General features: G+C 50.9%; 1 protein-coding gene across 1 annotated transcript in view; it reads right to left on the bottom strand.

Moving 5' to 3' along the window:
- FGD5 (FYVE, RhoGEF and PH domain containing 5) overlaps positions 1-14,851 on the bottom strand; it is a 115,483-nt gene that overhangs the window by 21,251 nt on the left and 79,381 nt on the right. The window contains exons 6-11 of the mRNA XM_068558152.1: positions 10,916-11,076; positions 10,489-10,645; positions 9,784-9,871; positions 8,071-8,121; positions 7,427-7,485; positions 309-380 (exon numbers count right to left, since the gene is read on the bottom strand). Coding sequence (XP_068414253.1) covers positions 309-380; positions 7,427-7,485; positions 8,071-8,121; positions 9,784-9,871; positions 10,489-10,645; positions 10,916-11,076 — 588 coding nt within the window. The remainder of the gene's footprint in view (positions 1-308; positions 381-7,426; positions 7,486-8,070; positions 8,122-9,783; positions 9,872-10,488; positions 10,646-10,915; positions 11,077-14,851) is intronic.

Here is a 14,851-nt window from a genome sequence, read left to right as displayed (position 1 = left end):
GATTTCCCTGATTTCCCAGCAAGTGGACTAAACTAAGAATACTGGTGTCTCTTTTTCTCAGAGGGACACGGAACCCAAATGGCACTGTTTCTTTAAAGGCCCTGAAAGCGGAAAACCCCAGGGGAGGCAGCTGGGGGGCCTGGGGAGCCCAGCAGAGCCCTTGCCCTCCCCCCACCCTCCTGGGTGAACGGCACCTGCAGCCAGGCCTGCCTGGGGCCAGCCCAGCTGAACAATGGGGCTTATCAAGGCCTCGCCCGCCTGCCGGGCTGCCCCCTGCCCTTGCCCTTGGCGGCGGTGGTGGCACTCACCCTTCCTGGCTGGAGGAGATCCCCTTGGCCCCGAACGCTGTGCTCAATGTGGACCAGCTTCTGTAGGTTTTCCTGTTGGTGGGAGCAGGGCGAGGGGGAGATGGTCAGAACGCCTCATCTCCTCTGTAAGGAGTGGCATTGTTTCCACTTCAGAGGAGGAAATGCAGCCCAGAAGGGACTTGCTCCCAATTTGACCTCCTGTCGGTGGCAGGACCAGGAGTTGAGCCTGGGTCTGCAGGATGCCACCTCTGTGGACTGCCTACAAGCAGGCTAGTCTTTCTGGCCCTGGGGTCTGACACTGCCATCTTTCTGCACGCCATGGAGATGGTCACGTGGCCTCGCTGTGCTGTCCGATACCCGTTTGTCTCCCGGCCTCTGCTCCTACTCTAGCCTGTGTCCTCCGTAACACCTGGAGCATCCGGAACTCAATAACCCAGAGGTGACAGATGCCCAAGGCTGGACTGGCTCTGTGGGCTTGCGCCCTTGGGGGTGGTGGGGGACGGGCAGGGCCTGAGAGAGAATAACCAAAAAAGCGTAGCACCTGTGGAGGAAATGCTCCATGCTCCCTCAAGAAAAACAAGTGTGCTGGGACCTCCCTGTTGGTCCCTCACTGGGAATCCACAATACGTAAGGTGACATGCCCCCAGGCCTATGCACAGCATCCCGTAAAATTAGAAATGACAAGCACCTAACCCATGGGGCACACGCCCCTTAACCTTTTGCAGGGTTGTTTCTAAAGTCAACGAACAAGGTGAAAATTGTGTGTAGAGAAAATGTCTTGAATTTCAGGCCTTGACACTGTCCCCCATTTAGGGCATAAAATCCTACCCATTAGAAATGTATATAAGTTGTTCCACTTCCGCTTATCACGTAGGAGCTGCAAGGAAACCATGCCCCCAACCTAACAGGGAGAAAAAGCCATATCATCTGCAAAAGCATAACTCTTCTTATGCCTATGGGAGAGGTGGGGTCCCAAGGCCATCGGGTGAACTGAGTCCCAAAGACTGACCACAGCCCCACCATGGAAACACAAGAGGAACGAGCTATTCTGCCTTCGGCAACACATGGGGAGGAGGTGGTCGGCATAAAGAAGGTGAGAAGAAAGCAGCTAAAATGTTAATAGATTCTTAAAGGTCAGGTGTGGGCTGGTGGGACAATTCAGAATAACAGGGAGCCCCAGACACAAGGGGCATCTGCAGTCACTTGCAAGCTCTTTTCCAGGAGTTTCTGCCAGGTACTTACAAGGAAGACTGGGGCCAGAGAGAACCCCCTCTTGGTGGTGAAGGCAAGCAGGCTACCACTGGGGGCTGGAACAAAACCCTGCCCACTTCCACAGGCCCCTCTCTGGTACAAAACCCTTCAGCCACTGGGGGAGGTGGGGCAACCCTCCCACTCCCAGAGCCCAGGCAAAGAGCCACCCACTGCTTCTGGGGAAAGGGCAGAAGCAAAAGATATCTGTTCCAAGAAGAGGTGGGTAACCTCTCAGGCCCAGGATCGTGCACTAACACAAAGCAGAAACCTGTCAAAGACCTGCCAGAGACACACAGCAGAGTTTTGCCACCATGCAGAGGAGGGGCAGGAATGCTGAGAGAGCCTGGCTCACAGGCCCTACTTAAGACTGAGGCTTGTCCAGGAGAGCTGTGACCTATGAGCCTAGCACTGAGTAACAGGAAAGAGTGGTCTACCCCTGAGAAGGGGCAAGAACAAAGAGATCTCCGAAGATGGAGCAGGAACATGAGAAAAACTCTCCGGCACCTCAGGCCCAACAAACGGCATCAGGTAACGGCAGTCCCCTTCTGGAGGAGCATGAAGTCTGTGGGGCTCTGAAGGCGAGGATGGTGACAACAAAACCTAAACCCAGCTCAGCTACTGACTGGATTGATGCAACTCCCACCCTCGACATGAATGGCATGAGTAAAAAAGAAGCATGTCCACTTCTGGAGGTAGACACTATTTCCCCCAGTCTCTACAGTTCTTCTACACATAATGTCTGGTATTCGATTAAACATTATGGGAAACACAAAAAACAAGAACAAACCCCAACTCATTTTCAAGAGATAAAGCATTCAAGAAAACCAGAATGTGAGGTGACACAGATGTTGGAGCCATCAGACAGGGACATTAGAATAACTATGATTAATATGTTAAAGGAGCTAGTGGAAAAGGTAGACAGCATGCCTGAACAGACGGAAATGTGAAAAATAAGAAATGTGGTATCAGAAATGAAGAATTCCTTTGACAGGCTTAACAGCAAACTGAACACAGCTGAGGAAAGAATGAATGAACTTGGGAGATAGGTAAGTTGAGATTCACCAAACTGAAACACAAAGAGAAAACAGAGTGGGGGTGGGGAGGAAGAACAGAGCATCCAAGAGAATTTTCCAAAATTGAGGAACAACAACAAATCACAGGTCCAGGAAGTTTAAGAATCACAATAGGATAAATGCCACATCCCTCCAAAACACACATACTTAGATATCATAGTCAAACTTCTAAAAGTCAAATGTAAAGAGAAGATCTTGAAGGCAGCTAGTAAAAAAGGGACACATTACATAAAGAGGATAAATATAAACATTGCAGCAGATTTCTTATCAGAAACTAGGCAGGCCATAAGACAGTGGCATGGCATCTTTAAAGTTCTTAAAGAAAATATTGGTCAACCCAGATTTCTATACCCAGGAAAAATATTTTCCAAGAAGGAAGGTAAACTGATCAATTAAATAAATGCATGTTAGATGGCAGGAGCCAGGTTTCTCCCTGTTGGAGTGGAAATTTACAGATAAGCCAGGGAAGGAGGCTGGAATGATCCGTTTGGTAAGAATTAGAGTTGAAGACATCAGTAAGAACTCACATCTAGCTTAATACAGGTGGTTATATATAGAAATAGCTATAGATATGAGTATATACACAGGTTGGTATATACACATTTATTACTTTGCTCTATAGCTAAGAGAATCTAGAAGAAATGATACCCCAATAGCAATGAGCAAACCTGGTGCCCAGATCTTGGTTTCTAATACCATTATCCAATTAAAGGACCAAGCCTCCTTGGAGAAATAGCTGATTCTAGAACTGGGGCAGGAAATATACAACATGAACCTGGAGCATCTTGTAGTGCCAGAAAGTAAGGAAGTGCTCAAAAAATAAATAAACAAAATAAAAATCCCCACCCAAACCCACATCGATGGGGGTATGTGAAAGGGGCACAGGAACCAACTGGCCAGGCTCTCAAGGGCCAAAGCTGGAACAATTTGAGAAATAAAATAAAGTAGATGGGATTAGAACTCAAACATAAAATAAATATCCGTGAATTCTTACTGATATAAATAATTTATTTACAATTAGTGAATACATTAATGAATGAGGGAGAAGAGACAAATCTCCCTTGCAGAAGAATTCCAAATAATTTAGGTAGATACCCTGCTCTCAAGGAGAGGGAGCATAGTTCCCCATTCCTTAAATGTGGGCTGTGCGTAGTGACTTTCCTCCAAAGAGTACGGACAGGGCAGGTGGGGCTGGAACTTTACATGGAGAAATCCGACAAACACAACCTTGGCCAGGTGATCACGGTCAACATCAACAGTCATACAACAGGTTGCCAGTATGTACCCTTCATATGATATGATGAGAGTAGTACTTTCTGTGATCTTCTTCCCCCTGAACTACAAACCTAGTCTAATCACGAGAAAAACATCAGACAAATCCCAACAGAGGGCATCCTACACTATAACTGATTGGTATTCTTCAAAACTGTCAAAGTTATCAAAAACAAAGAAAGCCTGAGAAACTGTCACAGTCAAGAGGAGCCTAAGGAAACATGACATCTAAAAGTGATGCGATAAATATCTAAAAATCTTGTATGTTCTGGTATAATGTTGTAAGTCATAATTCTAGTTATTACTTTAAAATGTATGTCTCAGAAATAACTAAATTTCCTTGTCAATTGCATTATTATGTACTTTCATCAAATCTTTAACCATGGTCATTTTTAAGTCTTTTGTCATTTACAGACAGTTCTGGGTGTACTCTGATGCTTATGCAAAAATGTTCCTATAAAAGGGTTTCATCTTCAAGGAATTCATGGAAAAGACTCTGACAAGTACAGGTTTCTGGTAACTGACTATACTGCTGAACTGAATGAATAAGCATTTTCAGAACTCTAATGGAAAACTGATGAATTCATAAAAGTGCTAACAAAAGATCAAGACGAAAAAAAATTAATTACATGGGACTGAGTGAACTGATGAGGAGGATTATAATTTTTGTGACTTTCTGTTTGAATAAAAAAAAAAAAAAATCCCACAAGGACTCAGAGGCAAAAAATATACAAATCAATTTTCACTGCAAAGTAAAGGAGCTGTTACAGTGGAGGATTACTGGACTGAATGTCAATATTATGACATAGTATGAGTGTGTTTCGTGTTTGGTAATTGCAATCATTGTTGCTTTTGTTGTGGTCATCCATTTACAATGCTTGGTGTCAGTTTATTTATCTCTTGTAAAAATAAAATACAGTGTGTGTGTGAAAAAAAAACAAAAAACAAAACAAACAAACAAAAAATAAAAATAAAAGTGATGCGATATCCTGGATGAGAACCTGGAGAAAACATTAGGCAAAAATTAAGGAAATCTGAATGAACTATGGTCTTTAGTTAATAATACTACATCAATATTGGTTCTTTACTGTAACAAATGTACCATGCTAATATAAGATGTTTGTAACAGGGGAAACTGTGGCATGCATGCGAACTTCCTGTATAATCTTCTCAATGTTTTCTACACATTTAAAATTGTTCCCAAAAAAGCTCTATTCAGAAAGCAGAATGGTGGTAGCCACGGGCTGGGGAGAGGTGGGGATGGTGGTGTTTCAGACTGTGTGTTGGATGGTATGTGGGTCCCATTTTGGATTGGCGGGGTGGTGGGATCTGGCTTTTCCTGGAAACCATACCTCCAGCTATGACCTGTGTGAGGAACTGTGGTAGTGGTTTGATGTGAGCATAAACCCCAAAGGAACGCCGCCCTCCTCCAGGTAGCCTTCGCTGGTCCTCACAACCAATAAGTACTTTCCAGATTCTACTGAAGGCCATCTGGATTCACGGAAGACTTTGCAAAAAGGGGTTCTGGCACCTTCAAACATATTTTAATAGGATCACTCTGGCTGCCAGATGGAGAATGGAATGGCAGAGCTGGGAGGTGATGAGGCCTGAGCTGGGGGGGTGACCAGGGGGAGGGAGAGGCAGAGCCTCAGTCCATCTTTCAGGAACACTCACAGCCACTGAGCTCTGCGTCGGGGTTGGGTTATCTGGACCTGCCCGTCCATGGCTCAGGCAGAGTCATAGCCCGATCCCAGCAGGCGTGAGGTGGAGGCCACTAGTCCAGAGCAGGCCTGGTGCAGTGTCCACAGGCAGCTGGAGAGACAACGGCCAGCCTGCATCTTGGCGTAGCATCAAGCCTGGCCCTTGGAGAAAGCCAGGAGGGCGTTTGGCCGTGGGCTACTCCAGTTCCTCCTCCAGGCAGGGGCCGTGTGCAGGAGCTCGCCACAGGAGGGAAGACACAGCCCTTCCTGACCTAGTTTTTCCTTTTGGAAGCAGAGGCATATCCCTCTTAAAGGGAAGTGCAGGCAGCCCAGCCCATCTGCTGCTACGTCATGACAGGGCGCCGACTCCAAAGCACCTCTGTTTTTTGGCTACATTGAGGGAAATCTCAATGTACAAAATGTCAAAATGACAAAGAGCAGGGAGCCCACGGACACCGGAGGGGGGGCCTGATGACAACAGCGTGTCTGACCCACTGGATTTCGCACCCAGCTGGCTTCAGCCTCCACACTTGCACACGCCTCCACCAGCCACCTTGACTTCTCCCCTCAGACTCTTTTCCGACCGCGCCTACGCTGTTCCCATCTTCCAGCCATGCTGGGTGACCCTCTGAACTCTGACATGTCCGGCACTTTCTCATCTCCATGCCTGTGCCCAGGCCAGGCCCTCTTCCTGGACCACCCTTGCTCCCTCTGCCTTCATGGCACATGCACAGTCCTCCCTGTGTGGGCTCCTCCTGTATCATTGCTTCTCAGTGATCTCCCCGCTGGAGAGATGAATCCCTTCTCTGAAACTTGTAGCACTTTCTCTCTCTCCCTCACGATGTTTATCATGGTTCTCCATGTCCACGTATTTACTGCTCCACTAAGCTGTGATTTCCTCAAGGGCTGGGATTCACGTCTTAGCTCTGCATCTCCAGACCCCAATACAAGACCTGACATACAGCAGGGGTCCAAGAGACGTTATTTCCTTTCCCCTATTTCTATCTGCTGATGACTCATTACAAGGATGCTCTGCATACCTGCCACAGCAAAGCTGAGCAACAGCTCGGCATACATACCACCGTCGCTCCCACCTCTGCCTGTGGAAGACATCACTAACCGATCACTGAACTCTTTCCCACTGGTCTAGGACTCGGCCTCAGAATCGTTCTTAACACACAGCTCTAGCATATTTACTGCTCAGAGGAGCAGAAAATATGTGGACACAAGTAACTGTGGTAACCACTGGAACAGAGTTGGGAGGTGGGATAAAACTGGCCATCCTGGACAGAAACGCAGTAAGCATCTGATCAGTATCTCCCGAATGCAGAGTTATACACTGTCAGAACCAGGCGTGCGCTTAGAGCTCACATGTTCTCGTGGATGAACGGCTCTCAAACTTTTGTGGGCCATTTACTTGGGGTGCTTGTTAAAAATGCCTATCTCTGAACCCTATCCCAGAAGTTCCAACTCGGAAGACCTAAGGCGTGCCTAGGAATCTGTAGTTTACAAACCACTCCAGGTGCTAACGCAAATGTTCTCAGACCACAGTCTGGGCACTACTTATCAGGTCTGTGCAAGTCTGCAGCCTCCTTCACTATTCAAATAAATGGTGAACTGGAGACCCAGAGAGGGACACACAGTACCTGAGGTCACACAGCAAATGTCAGGGCCAGAACCCACGGCTCTTTGCAAGATCCCATGAAATAAATGGTTGCCTGCACCCCCCACCAAGAAGTGGGGTATCACAAGGCAGACCTGTGCAGGGTGGAGGGGCTCCTGGAACCTGCACCCAACGGAAGCTGCCCAGGGCTGGACTTACCCCTTGCTCCATGCTGTCATTGGCGCGGTCTGTGACCTTGGAGATGAGGCTCAGCGCACCTACAGGAAGAAGCAGAGCCGAGCGCTGGGCCTCCTGGGGCGGGCCGGGCTAGCTGCCACCTCCTCGCCTCTCCCCGCGCAGGTCGCCCTGCAGGGCCTTGTGTATGGGTGGCACCAATTCTTCCCATGGCCGGGTCAGGTCACTGGCCCAATCCCAGCTTGGCCACTACCGCCTAAGTGACCCTGACAGTCACGTGACCACCCCGTGCCTCAGTTTCCTTGGCTGTAACTAGAATATGTTAAAATAGGGACCGCCCCGGCAGGTCGTATGCAGGGACAGCCACACAGAACTGGGAGGAAACAGGGAGTCTGGGTGAGATTTTTAGACCTGGCACCACCTCATATCACTGAATTCTAGTCACCCCCTTCTCCTCCTCTGACTGGATGTCAGCCCATCCCAGGGAGTCCCCATGGTTGAGGTGAAGGGGAGTCACTCGGCAGCCCCAGAAGCCTCACGTCCCCTGCACACCCAGCTGGTGGGAGGGGGTTGTGTTGTGTGCCTGGGATCTGGTGTAGAGTCCAGAGCTGGGGAGAGGGACCAAAACAGGAACGTATCCCCTTCCTCTGGGTTCACACTGGACTTACCCTGCGTGTTATCGTACTCAGCCGAGTCCGGGCAAAGGTTATTCAAATAGTCTGCAGACAGAACAAGAGCCAGGAGTCAGTTTGCCTTGGTGAGGCCAGCCCGTCGTGTCCACAACAGGAGCCCCTCCGTCTCCAGAGATGGAATGAGACTTCCAGAAGAATGAGGTGCCCACCCTCTCTTCTGTTAGCCCATCACAAGAACACACTGGCACAAAACTGGGCCCCCAGAATCACCACCAGCATCACGCCCACCACCGCTAGTCATTCATTCACTCACTCCACAAATATCTATTCAGCACCTGCTGTGTGCCTGGCACTGTGCTATGCCAACGAAGCACACAGTCGGCTGGGGGAGACAGATGTGACCACCAACACGGTAGAGTGGGATGTTGTCAGACCCTTAACACATTTACACCCGTAAGGCTCGACACGGGCTGGTCTTTCTCCAGCTACCTCTCCGTGCCTCTCGTTTAGTGGGGCAATGTAGGCATTCTTGCTACTTCTTGAACATGCCAAGCTTGCTCAGACCCCAGGGCCTTTGCACTTACTATTTCCTCCACCTGGTACTCTCTTCTTCCAGATCTTCATATCGCTCATGTCCTCACTTCACTGATAATCTCTGTTCAATGTTACCTCCTCAGACAGGTCTTCCCTGAGGGATGGATCTAATACAGCATCCCTGTTCCCCTGAATGTCCTTAATCTGCTTTATTTTTCTGTAAAGCTCTTATCATGGACATATTACACTTTTATTTCCTTATTTGTTTGTTCGAGTATAAGCTCCATAGCATCACAGAGTTTGACTGTTTACTTCACTTCTACCTGTCCAGCATCTAGCACAGAGCCTGGTACACAGTAGGTGCTTAATAAATACTGGTTGAATTAGATGAATAAATCCTCCATCTCCTGGCCCTAATGTCTTTTCTTACAGCCTGGTTGGTCCCTGGAGTTACACGCCTATCTCTATGTGTGTAGTTCCATCTTCCCCACCAGAGCACCAGCTCCTGAGCCAGAGGTCTCTGTCCATTTAGAAGGCAGTTGCTCAGGACAGAGGTAAGGGTGTTTCTGGCAGGCAGAGGTAGGGGAGGGGATGACATTCCTGGGGGAAGTTTGTACACAAGGAAGAAATGAGGACCTGGGGCAGAGCCCCAAGAATCACTGATATTTACGGGGCCGTGGAGAGTGGCCAGCAGAGATGGAGAGGGAGCGGTTAGAGGGGTCAGAGGGAGGCAGGGAGAGAGTATACCACAGAAGCCCCGGGAGAAAAGGGCTTCGAGAAGCAGGAAGTGGTCAGCGGCAAAGCCACAGAGAGGGCCAGCAGGTCCAAGGAGGAAAACATCCGCTGATTCAAGAGGGCTTTGGTGATAAGACAGCTTTAGGGAAATGAGACCCACTGAGCCAGGGAGGAAATGCAGCCCAGGGGAAGGTGTGAGCTCCTGTGTGTTAGGACGGGAGAGGCTTAAGGGAGACGTAGCAGGTGGCCACTCGGGCAAGTTTCCACGTGGCAGCAGGGGGTCCAAAGCTCAGACGGAGGGAAGGTGGTGGCTGGACCTGGCACCTCCGCAGGGGGTGATGGCATCCTCCCTCCCACACCTTCCTGCCACAGCGGGAGGGGAGGTCTCATCGCATACCTTGCCAGGCCTCCCCAACCCTTCTGCAGGTGCTTCCCCTCCCCGCACCAGCCCGGTGCACCTTGACCTCCTGTGGGGCCCACCTGTGAGGAGCACTTGGTACTGGAACAGGCGCTGAACCACCCTCAGCAGCCGGTGCTTCACATTCTGGCCACCTCCTTGCTGACTCTGCTGCTCCCAAGAGACAGGAGAACAAAACTCCATCAGAGACCCCTGCTTGAGGTCTCCGGGCTTACGGCATCCCACATGAGCCCATCCAGACATGTTCCCTCCATGCCTTCTCCTGGCCAGGCTGAGCATCTCCAAAACCAGGTTCCCCTCCTCCAGGGTGTCCTCCCAGATTAGCACCGCCCCACTCTGACAGTCATTCTTTCAGGCTCACAGACTGTGCTACACTCAGTTATACGTCGCTCCCAGACCCTGCTTTGCATCTAATGTTAGTGGTAGAAGAAAGTCCCTGATTTTGCTGCCCAGTAACTGGATCCCCAGTTGGTGGTCATTTGTTGGTCACTCCAGTGGCTTAGGGCCCCAGCTTGCTTTGTGCTTCTCTCCTGGACAGGGAAACAGCTACTAAAACCCTCCCCATGGCTGGTGCTCATGGAGTTGTCATCGATGGCCCAATGGGGGATGTTCTGGGTTTTCCCTCCTGCTGGGTCACCCTCTCCTCCCTACCCCCAGGTCTGCCCGTCTGCCCCACTAAGAAGCCTCACTGATTTGCATTAAGCCCTTCCATGCCCACCCCAACCCTTGCATCCTCAGAGCTGCTTCTTGGACTACCGACGACCCACCTCAAATTCTCGGATGGCAGCTGCTAGCCGCGGGGCATGGAGGCAGTTCTCACCCAGCAGACTCAGGTACCTATCAAACTGCTGGATGTGAGCGGCGTGGTGCTCAAACTCCTGCTCCCGGGCCAGGAAGACATCAGCCACCTTCTGCTGGCTCTCCCTGCAGCCAAGGAGGGGGCGGACAGGATAGCAAGAACTCAGCCTTGTGACCACACGGTGCTGGACGGTGAAGGCTGGCATTGCATCCCCGGTGGGGATCCCAGGTCGACTCTCCCACGGTTGTTTTACTTTGGGTGAACGACCTAACACCTCCGTGTCTCAGCTTCCCCACCAGTCACATGGAGACACCATTTCACACGGTGGGGTTTTTACCCCACCTCCTGCATTCCCCATGGCAACGAGGTGGGGATGGAGGTCCGGGGCCACTCACCAGTGTGACAGCCTCTCCTCCAGCTCCTCCAGGATCCCCTGGTGAAGGTCGCGGATGGGTGGGAGCTCACTCAGGCCACGTCGCAGCTCCTCCCTGGCCAACGTGTCCTTGCCCTCTTGGTCCATCTCATCCAAGGCCCCCATGACAGCTCCATGGAAATCCTGCAACCCCGAGAGGCCTGTTACGCATGAGTCGACTGGACTGAGCACAGCCCCCCAGGCAGCTCCCCCGCGGCTTAGGAGCCCTGGGTACATACTGACGGCACGGGACCTCACGCCGGCGTCTCAGACCCTGCGAAACGGGGGTGACAACACGCACCTGGTGATCACAGGTAACTGATGCCCAAAGAGCCCCTCACAGCTCCCAGTGGGGAGTAGGTTTAAAGCATGCTCATTCCTCCCCTTCCTTGTGGGAACTGGGGTGCACGCTCTTCTTTTACAAGATGGGTAAGAAGTTGGGTAATTCCTTCTCTGAAGAAATATACAGCTCTTGCTTTACAATTATCCATCTTTGAAGAGGTTCATGGGCTGTTCTTTCAAAACAAAGTCTAAAGAAACTATAGGCATCTGCTCCCTGGTGTAAAAATGGTGAAGATGATGACTATGTAAAAACATTCACGCGTAGTGCTAAGAAATCAGGAAGGGGTACAAAGCTGTCTCCCACCCTAACACAGCTGTGTAAAAAATGAATAAAGGAAAAAGCTGAAAGGGAATGAAATGTAAACAGTTACAGTGTCAGGGGTATGGAATTCGGAATGGTTATTTTCCCTTCTTGCCTCTGTTTTCTAAAATTTCTGTATCATGATTATGTACTTTAACAATTAAAGTAAATTTAGGGAGTTCCCTGGTGGCGCAGCGGATAAGACTCTGCGTTCCCAATGCAGCGGGCCTGGGTTCGATCCCTGGTCAGGGAACTAGATCCCACATGCCGCAACTAAGACTTTGCATGCCACAACTAAGGAGCCCACGTGCTGTAACTAAGGAGGCTGCGAGCTGCAACTAAGAAGTCCGCCTGCCACAACTCAGGAGGCCACATGTTACAATTAAGGAGCTGGTGAGCCGCCACTAAGGAGCCCAAGAGCTGCAGTTAAGGAGCCTGCCTGCCACAACTAAGACCCAGTGCAACCAAATAAATATTAAAAAAAAATTAAAGTAAATTTAATAAACATTAAGATTATAAAGAATGTACGACTTCTTTCTCACAACAAAAATGTCTGATCTTCAAATACACATGCTATTACATGAGGCCCAGCACTACGGTTTTAAATACATGGACTATCCCGAAACCACCTTGAATCCTGAAGCAAGGCACATCAGGTGAATCTCAGCATCAGCAGCCACGGTCCAGCCCAAATCCAGAAGGTGAAGTCACCTTGTCAACATTCAGGAAGCACGACCACCCTGCCTCGTTCAACTGCCTCCCTGATGGGGAACTCATTACGGGCAAGACAGTTAATCCCATTGCTGAACAGTTTTTACTGTTAGAAAAGTTTCTTTACATAGAGATCTGAAAAGGGAAAGTGCCTGAGAGGCAGGGAGGTGGATGGGGCAGACGGAGGCAAAGGAGGAGAGGGAACGAAGAGAGCCAAGAAAGCAGAGGGAGGGGTGCTGATGGAGAGAGCGAGACAGAGAACGGGAGGGGCAGAGACCTGGGGAGACTCTCTGGCTCCCCCGGAACATCTGTAAAGAGGCCACTGTGCTCCAGGAAGGGCAGCAGATGTGGAGGTTACAAAGGTCCCCACTTCCTCAACACCTCACCCCATCCTGCGTCCGGGAACGGCAGGGGGGACACGGGGAGGGCGGCCACCCTGGCTTGCAGTCCCAAGGAGGGGGGATGAGTTGGTCCTGCCTGAGGCCGGCCCTCACCAGCCCCATCACTCAGGTCAGAAACAGGGTGGAGAGAATGTGTGTCCTTAAGTGGAGGCCACACGCTCGAGCCATAATTAGAAACCGAATCACATTGTACCTGAGCTACCGGAGCCTTTCCTGAAAGCAAGTTTAGGAGGGTGGAGAAAGTATGAATGACAGTGAGAGGGCAGCTAGGTGGGGACGCAGCCAGCAGGTGGTGCTACTGAATTCTTATTTCTGCCCACAGCTGGCTCTGGGACACTTGGGGTCATCCTGAACCTGGAGGGGAGGTTTCTCTGTTGACCTGGCACGGGAGGGCCCACCCGGGAGGGCCCACCCACTCCTCCCTTCGGAGTCTCTGTGTTCACTAGGACCCAGTCTCCAGCCCTGCAGGGTCTTCTCAGCCGTGGCATCCCACAGAAAGAGAGAAAACGTGCTTGATGAGGCCGATAACCCCTCCTACCTGGCAGCTGGTGGACAGAGGACTTTAACACGCCCCCTTATCGGCTCAGTTCCAGCCCAGCTACCCCAGAAGTGATCACGGGCAAGCTGTCAACCTATCTGAGCCTCAGTTTCCTCACCTGGAAAATGGGGATAACAGTACCACCAAGTATATACAAAGTGAGGCTCCTGAGAGGCTCATCCTGATGTTTGAAACTGCTTTGTAAACTATAAAGCACTATTCCTGCGGCAGCAATGGTTCAATTTTAGATATGACATCTTCAGAGCAGGGCCACATCTGTTGGTTTCCTCCCATGCTTCTGAAGTCCAGCAAAGCATGCGACACAGAGGTGTTTTATAATACTTGCTGATGGATGCACTGCAGCGCCCTTATTTACCAGAAAAGGAGAGTGAGTCACGGGGGAGCCAAGATCCGAATAGGGTCACCTTGATATGCAGACCAAAGTACATAGAAGGGGCGGGGGCGGGAGAGGGAGAGGGAGAGGGAGAGGGAGAGGGAGAGGGAGAGGGAGAGGGAGAGGGAGAGGGAGCGGAACGGGAAGGACAAGCAAAGACAAGGCTGATGGTTGCATTTGCATCACACTCCAGGGAGCTTAAATATTAATGGCTTTGCAAGCTGGTTTCTCATCTGTAATTAATTCTCACTCAATTGACTCAGTCCCAATGGGCAGGACGGCCACCAACAGCCATGACTCATTCCATGAACTGGAGCACAATCGGAATCGTACAGACATCCGTTCTGCAAACTCGCAGCGGCTGGAAGCGCCGAGGGCCCGCCGCCCCATCCATTGCTCCCTGAACGGTTTCTGCCATCACCGCACCTGGGGGCCTGGCAGCCACCACAGAGGGAGGAAGGGGGTAGAAGATCCGTGGTCCTCATCTCCTTATCACTCAACAAATATCCTGAGCGCCTGCTCTGCCCCAAGCCCTGAGGGGACAGTGGGAACAGGAGAGACGCTGTTCTGCCGTCAAAGAGTTTGCAATCTAGGGGAAAAGCAGTGAGCAAAACGATGAGGTCAACACAGGGGTGTAACTGCTGTGACGGGAAAAGCACAGGGGCTGTGCAGACCACGGGAAGGAGACCCGGCTTAGCCCCAGGGAGGCAACACCCACACTGAGACAAGAGGGGGAGTGTTCCAGGTGTGGGGACGGCACGTGCAAAGGCCCTGAGGTGGAGGAGGTACTGATTTGGGTGTGGTTTGCGTGCCGTGGGTGTGTGCACGTGTGCGCGCGCACGCGCATGCTGCATGCAGGATTGGAGCATGATGACGCTGGAGGGTCAGACGGGACCCACCCCACAGGGCCCTGCAGCAGGCTTCTTAAGGGACTTGGGTTTCATCCTGGGGTGGTGGGGAATCACTGAAGGTGTTAAGCAGGGGAGCAAAGTGACCAGGTTATCTGTCTTTAAAAGTTCACTTTGTTTTGGGAGAACAAACTGGAGATGGCTGGAGTGGGAGACCAGTGAGAAGGCCGTTCCAGTCGTCCAAAACAGGAGACAGGCCAGGACCCAATGGTGCCATCGGGGGAGAGAGTGCACGGACCAGAGTCAGTAAGGAGTATGAAGTGACTGGCCCTCATGCCTGCAGGGTTCAGCCCAACCCCCTGGGGCACCGGAGGCCTTCCTGAC

This window comes from Eschrichtius robustus, chromosome 12 (assembly GCF_028021215.1).
Source record: "Eschrichtius robustus isolate mEscRob2 chromosome 12, mEscRob2.pri, whole genome shotgun sequence".
Lineage (NCBI taxonomy): Eukaryota > Metazoa > Chordata > Mammalia > Artiodactyla > Eschrichtiidae > Eschrichtius > Eschrichtius robustus.
Note: the sequence above shows the minus strand (reverse complement) of the source record. Positions and strands in the feature narration are given on the sequence as shown.